Source organism: Oncorhynchus clarkii, chromosome 2 (genome assembly GCF_045791955.1).
Source record: "Oncorhynchus clarkii lewisi isolate Uvic-CL-2024 chromosome 2, UVic_Ocla_1.0, whole genome shotgun sequence".
NCBI lineage: Eukaryota > Metazoa > Chordata > Actinopteri > Salmoniformes > Salmonidae > Oncorhynchus > Oncorhynchus clarkii.
The window spans coordinates 968,643-982,248 of NC_092148.1; the positions used below are offsets into that span (position 1 = coordinate 968,643).

The 13,606-nt window shown below is 44.2% G+C and overlaps 1 protein-coding gene across 1 annotated transcript in view; it reads left to right on the plus strand.

Annotated features, from left to right (window-relative positions):
• Positions 1-1,456: 1,456 nt before the first annotated feature.
• LOC139419367 (F-actin-uncapping protein LRRC16A-like) overlaps positions 1,457-13,606 on the plus strand; it is a 208,182-nt gene continuing 196,032 nt past the window's right edge. Inside the window, exons 1-2 of the mRNA XM_071169311.1 lie at positions 1,457-1,789; positions 12,059-12,156. Of these exons, the coding sequence (XP_071025412.1) occupies positions 1,750-1,789; positions 12,059-12,156 (138 nt within the window). The 5' untranslated portion in view covers positions 1,457-1,749. The remainder of the gene's footprint in view (positions 1,790-12,058; positions 12,157-13,606) is intronic.

Sequence of the window (13,606 nt, forward strand, 5' to 3'; positions counted from 1 at the left end):
CACCCCCCCATCAACATCAACATTACCTTCCCCATCAACATCAACATTACCTTCCCCATCAACATCAACATTACCTTCCCCATCAACATCAACATTACCTTCCCCATCAACATCAACATTACTTTCCCCATCAACCTCAACATTACCTTCCCCATCAACATTACCTTCCCCATCAACATCAACATTACATTCCCCATCAACATTACCTTCCCCATTCAACATCAACATTACCTTTCCCATCAACATCAACATTACCTTCCCCATCAACATTACCTTCTCCATCAACATCAACATTACCTTCCCCATCAACATTACCTCCCCCATCAACATTACCTTACCCATCAACATCAACATTACCTTCCCCATCAACATTATCTTCCCCATTCAACATCAACATTACCTACCCCATCAACCTCAACATTACCTTCCCCATCAACATTACCTTCCCCATCAACATCAACATTACCTTCCCCATCAACATCAACATTACCTTCCCCATCAACATCACCTTCCCCATCAACATCAACATTACCTTCCCCATCAACATCAACATTACTTTCCCCATCAACCTCAACATTACCTTCCCCATCAACATTACCTTCCCCATCAACATCAACATTACATTCCCCATCAACATTACCTTCCCCATTCAACATCAACATTACCTTTCCCATCAACATCAACATTACCTTCCCCATCAACATTACCTTCTCCATCAACATCAACATTACCTTCCCCATCAACATTACCTCCCCCATCAACATTACCTTACCCATCAACATCAACATTACCTTCCCCATCAACATTATCTTCCCCATTCAACATCAACATTACCTACCCCATCAACCTCAACATTACCTTCCCCATCAACATTACCTTCCCCATCAACATCAACATTACCTTCCCCATCAACATCATCATTATTTTTTCCTCCCCATCAACTTCATCACATTCATCTCCATCATCTTCACAATCATCAAATTCCTCCTCCTCTTCCTCATCATCATCATCATCTCTAGGCCAACCCTCCACTCCACTTCCACTTACCCCTTTATTCCTATAGCAGGTAATGTAAAGCAGGTAGCCTTGTACTTAAGAGTGTTGGGCCAGTAACTGAAAGGTCACTGGTTCGAATCCCCGATCCAAATATGTGGACAAAAATCTGTCAATGTGCCCTTGAGCAAGGCACTTCAACCTTATAATACAGCATTAACACACAGTACAACATGTAGCTTCACACAGCGCCAGCAGATGTCCCCTTCTCCTCGCTGCTGCTGCGTTCCTTGACCCGTCTACAGCCAGCCAGCCACGACGGCCCGGGCGTCGCAGGAGAGGAGGGGCTGGCGCATCACGGTCTGTAACGTACTACGAGGGCTCTGTGTGAGGGTGTGTGATTCTTCCGGTGGCGGTTCATTCTCGCGAGGTGAGCCCTGAATGGTGTCATCTACTAGCCGTTAATCAGCGGATTCTCTGAGGAAATCTGTTATTTTTAAATGTATGATTTTCCTATCCTGAGTTTTAGAAGCGGACAGGAAACGGAGGGATATGCGCCTAGGCAAATGTGGATACATCTTACCGAAAACGCGAGGGGAGGGAAACATGTAACCGGGCGTTCGGAGCGGCACCTGACACTTCGCGAGCAGGACTCTCTGTCTGTTGTATCCACCCGTTATTTTATTATTTGAATTATTGACACACAGTATTTTTGTGTTTTCCGTTGGATATTATCGTCGAGACAAGACTGCAAAAATGAGCGAGGAAGTATCGGAGGTCCCCAAAGAACTGCTGGGTAAGACATGTGAACACCGGTTTGTTACGGTAGCTACTAACGGCTAGTAAAGACAACCCGCTGTGTCTTATTGTGATCCAGGGAAACCCACGGGCTTGTAATGATGCGGGATTTTACTGTGTGGCAAAATGTAGTTACTGCTATTTCAGTAATAACCATCCAACAGAGAAACGCTGTATTCGCTGAATTCCATTGTTAGACTATCATTTAACATTTATCCAGACTGGCTGGGTTTAGCGACATAAAATCGTATAATAGCAGAAAAATCGTTTAGATAGAGAGACATCCCAGTGTAGTCTCAGTGAGATTGTCGTTCATCCCTTTTTAAATCGTGTCTTTATCCCAGTAAATCATTGTCCCGTTGTATTGGGCTACAGTATTATTAAACCCGTGAGTACATCTCTAACGGTTTGGAAACCTCAGGCATGGCGGAGTGTAGCTTCAGACGGTCTTTGGGTCTTTGTAGGTGTTTCTCTCTGGTAATCACCTTGTAAAACGTAGAATATCTGAGCTAATGTCACCTACGTGTAACATCAGTCAGGCAACTCATCTCGTTCAAACCTCATGGTCCACGTGTGTGTCTATGTTATTAGTCCCTAGCTACGACATCAGATGGACCTGCACCTGCTGGATGTAGAGGAGTTGATGTAAAGGACAACTCATTATACAGTGTAGTCCTAAAGCATGGTGTGTGTTCATTGGCCTTTATGCTATACAGTGTAGTCCTAAAGCACAGTGTGTGTTCATTGGCCTTCATGCTATACAGTGTAGTCCTAAAGCATGGCGTGTGTTCATTGGCCTTCATGCTATACAGTGTAGTCCTAAAGCACGGTGTGTGTTCATTGGCCTTCATGCTATACAGTGTAGTCCTAAAGCACAGTGTGTGTTCATTGGCCTTTATGCTATACAGTGTAGCCCTAAAGCATGGTGTGTGTTCATTGGCCTTCATGCTATACAGTGTAGTCCTAAAGCATGGTGTGTGTTCATTGGCCTTTATGCTATACAGTGTAGTCCTAAACCACGGTGTGTGTTCATTGGCCTTCATGCCATACCAGAGGAGTTACACTGTAACTAAAAGATAATTACCTAGCTGTGACCCTATAGGCATACAGTGTTCAATAATCACATCCAAATGTTATTTATCACATGTGCTGACTACAACAGGTGTAGGTAGACCTTACAGGGAAATGCTGAATACAGCAGGTATAGTAGACCGTACAGTGAAATGCTGAATACAACAGATGTAGTAGACCTTACAGTGAAATGCTGAATACAACAGGTGTAGGTAGACCTTACAGTGAAATGCTGAATACAACAGATGTAGTAGACCTTACAGGGAAATGCAGAATACAACAGGTGTAGTTGACCTTACAGTGAAATTCTGAATACAACAGGTGTAGTAGACCTTACAGTGAAATGCAGAATACAACAGGTGTAGTATACCTTACAGTGAAATGCTGAATACAACAGGTGTAGTAGACCTTACAGTGAAATGCTGAATACAACAGGTGTAGGTAGACCTTACAGTGAAATGCTGAATACAACAGGTGTAGGTAGACCTTACAGTGAAATGCTGAATACAACAGATGTAGTAGACCTTACAGTGAAATGCTGAATACAACAGGTGTAGTAGACCTTACAGTGAAATGCTGAATACAACAGGTGTAGTAGACCTTACAGTGAAATGCTGAATACAACAGGTGTAGTAGACCTCACAGTGAAATGCTGAATACAACAGATGTAGTAGACCTTACAGTGAAATGCTGAATACAACAGGTGTAGGTAGACCTTACAGTGAAATGCTGAATACAACAGATGTAGTAGACCTTACAGGGAAATGCAGAATACAACAGGTGTAGTTGACCTTACAGTGAAATGCTGAATACAACAGGTGTAGTAGACCTTACAGTGAAATGCAGAATACAACAGGTGTAGTATACCTTACAGTGAAATGCTGAATACAACAGGTGTAGTAGACCTTACAGTGAAATGCTGAATACAACAGGTGTAGGTAGACCTTACAGTGAAATGCTGAATACAACAGGTGTAGGTAGACCTTACAGTGAAATGCTGAATACAACAGGTGTAGTAGACCTTACAGTGAAATGCTGAATACAACAGGTGTAGTAGACCTTACAGTGAAATGCTGAATACAACAGGTGTAGTAGACCTTACAGTGAAATGCTGAATACAACAGGTGTAGTAGACCTTACAGTGAAATGCTGAATACAACAGGTGTAGTAGACCTTACAGTGAAATGCTGAATACAACAGGTGTAGTAGACCTTACAGTGAAATGCTGAATACAACAGATGTAGGTAGACCTTACAGTGAAATGCTGAATACAACAGATGAAGGTAGACCTTACAGTGAAATGCTGAATACAACAAGTGTAGTAGACCTTACAGGGAAATGCAGAATACGACAGGTGTAGTAGACCTTACAGTGAAATGCTGAATACAACAGGTGTAGTAGACCTTACAGTGAAATGCTGAATACAACAGGTGTAGTAGACCTTACAGTGAAATGCAGAATACAACAGGTGTAGTAGACCTTACAGTGAAATGCTGAATACAACAGGTGTAGTAGACCTTACAGTGAAATGCTGAATTACAACAGGTGTAGTAGACCTTACAGTGAAATGCTGAATACAACAGGTGTAGTAGACCTTACAGTGAAATGCTGAATACAACAGGTGTAGTAGACCTTACAGTGAAATGCTGAATACAACAGGTGTAGTAGACCTTACAGTGAAATGCTGAATACAACAGGTGTAGTAGACCTTACAGTGAAATGCTGAATACAACAGGTGTAGTAGACCTTACAGGGAAATGCTGAATACAACAGGTGTAGTAGACCTCACAATGAAATGCTGAATACAACAGGTGTAGTAGACCTCACAATGAAATGCTGAATACAACAGGTGTAGTAGACCTTACAGTGAAATGCTGAATACAACAGGTGTAGTAGACCTTACAATGAAATGCTGAATACAACAGGTGTAGTAGACCTTACAGTGAAATGCTGACTGACAAGCCCTTAACCAACAATGCAGATTCAAGAAAAATACGTGATAAGAAAATATTCACTAAAATAAACTGAAGTAAAACATAAATAAAGAATTAAAAAATACAAATGAAAAGATAATAGAAAAATAACAAATAATTAAAGAGCGGGGGTCACCGGTTAGTCGAGGTAATTGAGGTAATATGTACATGAATGTAGAGTTAAAGTGACTATGCATAGATGATAAACAGAGAATAGGGGGGGGTCAATGCAAATAGTCTGGGTAGCCATTTGATTGGCTGTTCAGAAGTCTTATGGCTTGACGGTAGAAGCTGTTTAGAAGCCTCTTGGACCTGGACTTGGCTCTCCGGTAACATCTAAACAATGTAGGACTACAATGTAAATAAATATGTGATTGAATTGTATTGAAAGGAAGCTGCTCAAATCCTGACTCAAGTTACTAGTTTAGTTGCATGTAAGAACAGCAGATTACACCAAACCCCGTGGATAAAGACCTCTCTGTTTCACAGTGATATGATAGGATTCAGCTTGGTGACTTTTGCCCTCCTGATAGGATACCAGATTACACCAAACCCCGTGGGTAAAGACCTCTCTGTTTCACAGTGATATGATAGGATTCAGCTTGGTGACTTTTACCCTCCCGATATGACACCAGACGTGTGTAGTTGACGTTAGACGTTTCTAGATTCCAGTATCATTGAGGTTGATCGACCAGCTCCTGATAAGCTCACACCCTGTCCTCGTGATGGAATTCTGTTTTGAAGCAGCACAGTAACACAAGCAGTTGTAAAAGCAGAACAGTATTGGGGCCAGTTCTCCCATCAGAACAATCAGGCATTGTGATGGTGTGACTGAGAGAATGAGGGCTGACATAACATCATGTGTTGTGACTTCACAGTCAACGGCAATAGAATAGAACAGGGGAGTGACGGTAGAATGAGGATCTCATTTCTTCTAGGAGCTGTTGTAACACAGAGCAGCATGGAGCAGTCAGTCAGCACGGAGCAGTCAGTCAGCACGGAGCAGACAGTCAGCACGGAGCAGTCAGTCAGCACGGAGCAGTCAGTCAGCACGGAACAGTCGGTCAGCACGGAACAGTCGGTCAGCACGGAGCAGTCGGTCAGCACCGACGGAGCAGTCGGTCAGCACCGACGGAGCAGTCGGTCAGCACGGAGCAGTCGGTCAGCACGGAGCAGTCGGTCAGCACGGAGCAGTCGGTCAGCACGGAGCAGTCGGTCAGCACGGAGCAGTCAGTCAGCACGGAACAGTCAGTCAGCACAGAGCAGCCAGCACAGAGCAGTCAGTCAGCATGGAGCAGTCAGTCAGCACGGAGCAGCCAGTCAGCACGGAGCAGCCAGTCAGCACGGAGCAGTCAGTCAGCACGGAGCAGTCAGTCAGCACGGAGCAGTCGGTCTGCACGGAACAGTCGGTCAGCACGGAGCAGTCAGCACGGAGCAGTCAGTCAGCATGGAGCAGCCAGCACAGAGCAGTCAGTCAGCATGGAGCAGTCAGTCAGCATGGAACAGTCAGTCAGCACGGAGCAGCCAGTCAGCACGGAGCAGCCAGCACGGAACAGTCAGTCAGCACGGAGCAGTCAGTCAGCATGGAGCAGCCAGCACAGAGCAGTCAGTCAGCATGGAGCAGTCAGTCAGCATGGAACAGTCAGTCAGCACGGAGCAGCCAGTCAGCACGGAGCAGTCAGTCAGCACGGAGCAGTCAGTCAGCACGGAGCAGTCGGTCTGCACGGAACAGTCGGGCAGCACGGAGCAGTCAGCACGGAGCAGTCAGTCAGCACGGAACAGTCAGTCAGCATGGAGCAGCCAGCACAGAGCAGTCAGTCAGCATGGAGCAGTCAGTCAGCATGGAACAGTCAGTCAGCACGGAGCAGCCAGTCAGCACGGAGCAGCCAGCACAGAGCAGTCAGCCAGCACGGAACAGTCAGTCAGCACGGAGCAGTCAGTCAGCATGGAGCAGTCAGTCAGCACGGAACAGTCAGTCAGCACGGAGCAGTCAGTCAGCACGGAGCAGTCAGTCAGCACGGAGCAGTCAGTCAGCATGGGGCAATCAGTCAGCACGAAGCAGTCAGTCAGCACGGAGCAGTCAATCAGCACAGAGCAGCCAGTCAGCACGGAACAGTCAGTCAGCACGGAGCAGTCAGTCGGCACGGAGCAGTCAGTCGGCACGGAGCAGTCAGTCGGCACGGAGCAGTCAGTCAGTACGGAGCAGTCAGTCAGTACGGAGCAGTCAGTCAGCACGGAGCAGTCAGTCAGTCAGCACAGAACAGTCAGCATGAGAATTCTCTGTCAGAACACACCAGGAAGAGAAAGTAGCTGCATTGTCTGAGAGATGCTCATTGTTCTGTTCTCTCTCTCTCTCACACACACGCACGGACGCACACACACACACACAACCAAGAGGATGCTCTCATAGCCCTCACCTGGATTGTGTGTGTGTGTGTGTGTGTGTGTGTGTGAGAGAAAGAGAGGGGGGTGAGAGAGAGAGAGCGAAAGGGGGGATGAGAGAGCAAGTGAAAGAGCAACAGCGAGAGGAGAACACTGATTTGCCTGAACAACTTTCTCTTTGTCTGACGACTCCGAGGCTTGTCAGCCAATCACAAGCTGGCACAAGGCCAAGCACCAGGGTGAAAGGGTCACATCTAGGGAAGTTTACAGATCATGGCTCCTAATTGATTGTTACAACAACAGAACAACACCTGTGTTCCCAGAGAGGGTTTGACCCAGGCCCAGTCACAGTGAAGGAGTTAGCTAATGTTCGAGCAGTCACACAGTCACAGCCAGAACAGTTATACCAAACTCCCCCATACAGACCAGACTCCAGAATTAGGAGTACAGTGTGAAGAGAGGGGGTAGAGACAGAGCAAAAGCAACAGAGAGAAAGAGAGAGAGAGAGACAGAGCGAATGCTACAGAGAGAGAGACAAAACGAGAGCTACAGAGAGAGTGAAAGAGAGACAGAGAGACAGAGAGAGAGACAGAGAGAGAGAGAGACAGAGACAGAGACAGAGACAGAGACAGAGACAGAGACAGAGAGAGAGAGAGAGAGAGAGAGACAGAGAGAGAGAGAGAGACAGAGAGAGAGAGAGAGAGAGAGAGAGACACAGAGAGAGAGAGAGAGAGAGAGAGAGAGAGAGAGAGAGAGAGAGAGACAGAGAGAGAGCTACAGAGAGAGACAGAGAGAGAGCTACAGAGAGAGACAGACACCAAATTGAGACTCTGCACGCAGAATTCTGCAAAAATATCCTCCATGTACAACGTAGAACACCAAATAATGCATGCAGAGCAGAATTAGGCCGATACCCACTAATTATCAAAATCCAGAAAAGAGCCATTAAATTCTATAACCACCTAAAAGGAAGTGATTCACAAACCTTCCATAACAAAGCCATCACCTACAGAGAGATGAACCTGGAGAAGAGTCCCCTAAGCAAGCTGGTCCTGGGGCTCTGTTCACAAACACAAACACACCCTACAGAGCCCCTGGACAACAGCACAATTAGACCCAACCAAATCATGAGAAAACAAAAAGATAATTACTTGACACATTGGAAAGAATTAACAAAAAAACAGAGCAAACTAGAATGCTATTTGGCCCTACACAGAGAGTACACAGCGGCAGAATACCTGACCACTGTGACTGACCCAAAATTAAGGAAAGCTTTGACTATGTACAGACTCAGTGAGCATAGCCTTGCCATTTAGAAAGGCCACCGTAGGCAGAGATGGCTCTCAAGAAAAGACAGGCTATGTGCTCACTGCCCACAAAATGAGGTGGAAACTGAGCTGCACTTCCTAACCTCCTGCCCAATGTATGACCATATTAGAGAGACATATTTCCCTCAGATTACACAGATCCACAAAGAATTCGAAAACAAATCCAATTTTGAAAAACTCCCATATCTACTGGGTGAAATTCCACAGTGTGTCATCACAGCAGCAAGATTTGTGACCTGTTGCCACGAGAAAAGGGCAACCAGTGAAGAACACACACCATTGTAAATACAACCCATATTTATGCTTATTTATTTTATCTTGTGTCCTTTAACCATTTGTACATTGTTAAAACACTGTATACAGTGCCTTGCGAAAGTATTCGGCCCCCTTGAACTTTGCGACCTTTTGCCACATTTCAGGCTTCAAACATAAAGAAATAAAACTGTATTTTTTTGTGAAGAATCAACAACAAGTGGGACACAATCATGAAGTGGAACGACATTTATTGGATATTTCAAACTTTTTTAACAAATCAAAAACAGAAAAATTGAGCGTGCAAAATTATTCAGCCCCCTTAAGTTAATACTTTGTAGCGCCACCTTTTGCTGCGATTACAGCTGTAAGTCGCTTGGGGTATGTCTCTATCAGTTTTGCACATCGAGAGACTGAATTTGTTTCCCATTCCTCCTTGCAAAACAGCTCGAGCTCAGTGAGGTTGGATGGAGAGCATTTGTGAACAACAGTTTTCAGTTCTTTCCACAGATTCTCGATTGGATTCAGGTCTGGACTTTGACTTGGCCATTCTAACGCCTGGATATGTTTATTTTTGAACCATTCCATTGTAGATTTTGCTTTATGTTTTGCATCATTGTCTTGTTGGAAGACAAATCTCCGTCCCAGTCTCAGGTCTTTTGCAGACTCCATCAGGTTTTCTTCCAGAATGGTCCTGTATTTGGCTCCATCCATCTTCCCATCAATTTTAACCATATTCCCTGTCCCTGCTGAAGAAAAGCAGGCCCAAACCATGATGCTGCCACCACCATGTTTGACAGTGGGGATGGTGTGTTCAGGGTGATGAGCTGTGTTGCTTTTACGCCAAACATAACGTTTTGCATTGTTGCCAAAAAGTTCAATTTTGGTTTCATCTGACCAGAGCACCTTCTTCCACATGTTTGGTGTGTCTCCCAGGTGGCTTGTGGCTTGTGGCAAACTTTAAACAACACTTTTTATGGATATCTTTAAGAAATGGCTTTCTTCTTGCCACTCTTCCATAAAGGCCAGATTTGTGCAATAGACGACTGATTGTTGTCCTATGGACAGAGTCTCCCACCTCAGCTGTAGATCTCTGCAGTTCATCCAGAGTGATCATGGGCCTCTTGGCTGCATCTCTGATCAGTCTTCTCCTTGTATGAGCTGAAAGTTTAGAGGGACGGCCAGGTCTTGGTAGATTTGCAGTGGTCTGATACTCCTTCCATTTCAATATTATCGCTTGCACAGTGCTCCTTGGGATGTTTAAAGTTTTTGATTTGTTAAAAAAGTTTGAAATATCCAATAAATGTCGTTCCACTTCATGATTGTGTCCCACTTGTTGTTGATTCTTCACAAAAAAATACAGTTTTATATATTTATGTTTGAAGCCTGGAATGTGGCAAAAGGTCGCAAAGTTCAAGGGGGCTGAATACGTTCGCAAGGCACTGTATATATAGAGAGAGAGATAGAGAGGGAGGGATATATATATATTCATAAATATATAGAGAGAGAGGTAGGGATATGTATGTATATACAGTGGGGCAAAAAAGTATTTAGTCAGCCACCAATTGTGCAAGTTCTCCCACTTAAAAAGATGAGAGAGGGAGGCCTGTAATTTTCATCATAGGTACACTTCAACTATGACAGACAAAATGAGAAAAAAAATCCAGAAAATCACATTGTAGGATTTTTAATGAATTTATTTGGAAATTATGGTGGAAAATAAGTATTTGGTCAATAACAAAAGTTTATCTCAATACTTTGTTATATACCCTTTGTTGGCAATGACAGAGGTCTTCACAAGGTTTTCACACACTGTTGCTGGTATTTTGGCCCATTCCTCCATGCAGATCTCCTCTAGAGCAGTGATGTTTTGGGGCTGTTGCTGGGCAACACTGACTTTCAACTCCCTCCAAAGATTTTCTATGGGGTTGAGATCTGGAGACTGGCTAGGCCACTCCAGGACCTTGAAATGCTTCTTACGAAGCCACTCCTTCATTGCCCGGGTGGCGTGTTTGGCATCATTGTCATGCTGAAAGACCCAGTCATGTTTCATCTTCAATGCCCTTGCTGATGGTAGGCTTTGTTACTTTGGTCCCAGCTCTCTGCAGGTCATTCACTAGGTCCCCCCGTGTGGTTCTGGGATTTTTGCTCACCGTTCTTGTGATAATTTTGACCCCACGGGGTGAGATCTTGCGTGGAGCCCCAGATCGAGGGAGATTATCAGTGGTCTTGTATGTCTTCCATTTCCTAATAATTGCTCCCACAGTTGATTTCTTCAAACCAAGCTGCTTACCTATTGCAGATTCAGTCTTCCCAGCCTGGTGCAGGTCTACAATTTTATTTCTGGTGTCCTTTGACAGCTCGTTGGTCTTGGCCATAGTGGAGTTTGGAGTGTGACTGTTTTTTATACTGATAACAAGTTCAAACAGGTGCCATTAATACAGGTAACGAGTGGAGGACAGAGGAGCCTCTTAAAGAAGAAGTTACAGGTCTGTGAGAGCCAGAAATCTTGCTTGTTTGCAGCTGACCAAATACTTATTTTCCACCATAATTTGCAAATAAATCCATAAAAAATCCTACAATGTGATTTTCTGGATTTTTTCCCCTCATTTTGTCTGTCATAGTTGAAGTGTACCTATGATGAAAGGCCTCTCTCATCTCTTTAAGTGGGAGAACTTGCACAATTGGTGGCTGACTAAATACTTTTTTTGCCCCACTGTATATATATAGAGAGAGACAGAGAGAGAGATGACCCAGTTCCTCTATAAGCCAATTCTCATTGGATGAGCTTCCAGAGGGTGTGAAGAATCAATTTGTACAGCAGAAGCTGATGTAAATATGACTGGTGACGAGGTTTAAATCTCCGCCAAGCAGGTGGGGGTTCAAAGCTAATAAAACATCATTATTTATACCTTTTTAAAACATGACTTTCTTCCACTGTGGTTTGTGTGAATTATGGATTTAATTTGTTTTTTTATTTTTTGTTTAAATATTTGTTTTTTTATGAAAGCAGACTGGAAATCCTTTCCTGTTGGGAAATCAGTCCTGCTATCAAGTGCAAGCTCACTTATATTTCATTGCGTAGCTTTGGAAAGTTGGCCTAACGATTTAATCAAGATAATTTAATCAAATTAATACATTCAAAATGTTATGTCCTGGGTGCTCAGCTGGTTATTCATGTAAACCTAACACTCCTCTCCTCTCCTCTTCTCCTCTCTTCTCCTCTTCTCTTCTCTTCTCTTCTCTTCTCTCCTCTTGTAGAGAGTGTGAAGGATGCAGTAGGGAGGAAGATGAAGCTCTCGGTGAAGAAGAGAGTCAAACTAGAGATCAAAGGAGACAAGGTGGAGAACAGAGTCTTGGTAAGTCACACAGATAACCTCTGATACGTTCTCTTCTGAATGGGCCTTTCCTTTAGCGTTCTCTCTCTCTGCTCTCTCTGCTCTCCTCTCTCTCTCTCTGCTCTCCTCTCTCTCTCTCTCTCTGCTCTCCTCTCCTCTCTCTCTCTGCTCTCCTCTCCTCTCTCTCTCTCTCTGCTCTCCTCTCTCTCTCTCTCTGCTCTCCTCTCTCTCTCTCTCTCTGCTCTCCTCTCCTCTCTCTCTCTCTCTCTGCTCTCCTCTCTCTCTCTCTCTGCTCTCCTCTCTCTCTCTCTCTCTCTGCTCTTCTCTCTCTCTCTGCTCTCCTCTCTCTCTCTGCTCTCCTCTCTCTCTCTCTCTCTGCTCTCCTCTCTCTCTTCCCTCTGCTACCCTTCACTCATAGCTATGTCTTTGTGTTGTGGAAAGGAACATCAGTGGCCTGAACAGTGATACAATCCTAGGATACTTCCTTACATTCATCCCACAGCCCAGGGGGCATCTTTCCCTCCACTGTGAGTAATGGTCAAAGAAGTCTGACTGTATGATTTTGTTGAGATCAATGTTGGCCGTTTGTTACTCTCACACCAGTTGTGTATATGTAGCATGAGGAAAATGGGTTTTCTCCAATTAAATGTTTGTCCAGAGTGCAGTAAATCTTCAGTCCCTTTAATAATTCATTTCCATGGGCACATTAAAAATGCATGTTGTCATTTTCTGTTTCTAATGGGACGGAGCACTAAGGATAGTTATCTGAAATGTCTTCTGTAAATCTTTGGGGGGATTAGATAGTTAATAAGGAGGGGGAATAGGTATAGGGAATAGACACTGGAGAGATATTAAGGAGGGGGAATAGGTATAGGGAATAGACACTGGAGAGTTATTAAGAAGGGGGAATAGGTATAGGGAATAGACACTGGAGAGATATTAAGGAGGGGGAATAGGTATAGGGAATAGACACTGAGTAGTTATTAAGGAGGGGAATAGGTATAGGGAATAGACACTGGAGAGATATTAAGGAGGGGGAATAGGTATAGGGAATAGGCACTGAATAGTTATTAAGGAGGGGAATAGGTATAGGGAATAGACTCTGGAGAGTTATTAAGAAGGGGGAATAGGTATAGGGAATAGACTCTGGAGAGTTATTAAGAAGGGGGAATAGGTAAAGGGAATAGACACTGGAGAGATATTAAGGAGGGGGAATAGGTATAGGGAATAGACACTGGAGAGTTATTAAGGAGGAAGCTTACTAGCTTAATAGCTTATATATTGAGATGTGTTTTGGGAGTTTGTGGTGTTGCCTAATCCCGTGCTGCATCTAGTAAGTGTTGCATAAAGCTGATGGTGCAGGTCATGAGTGGTTGTAGTCCATCTGAAACCTGTTCTCTCCCATAATACTGGTTTCATTTGGCAAGCTACTGGAAAGCTACTCTGTTCATTTGGCAAGCTACTGGCAAGC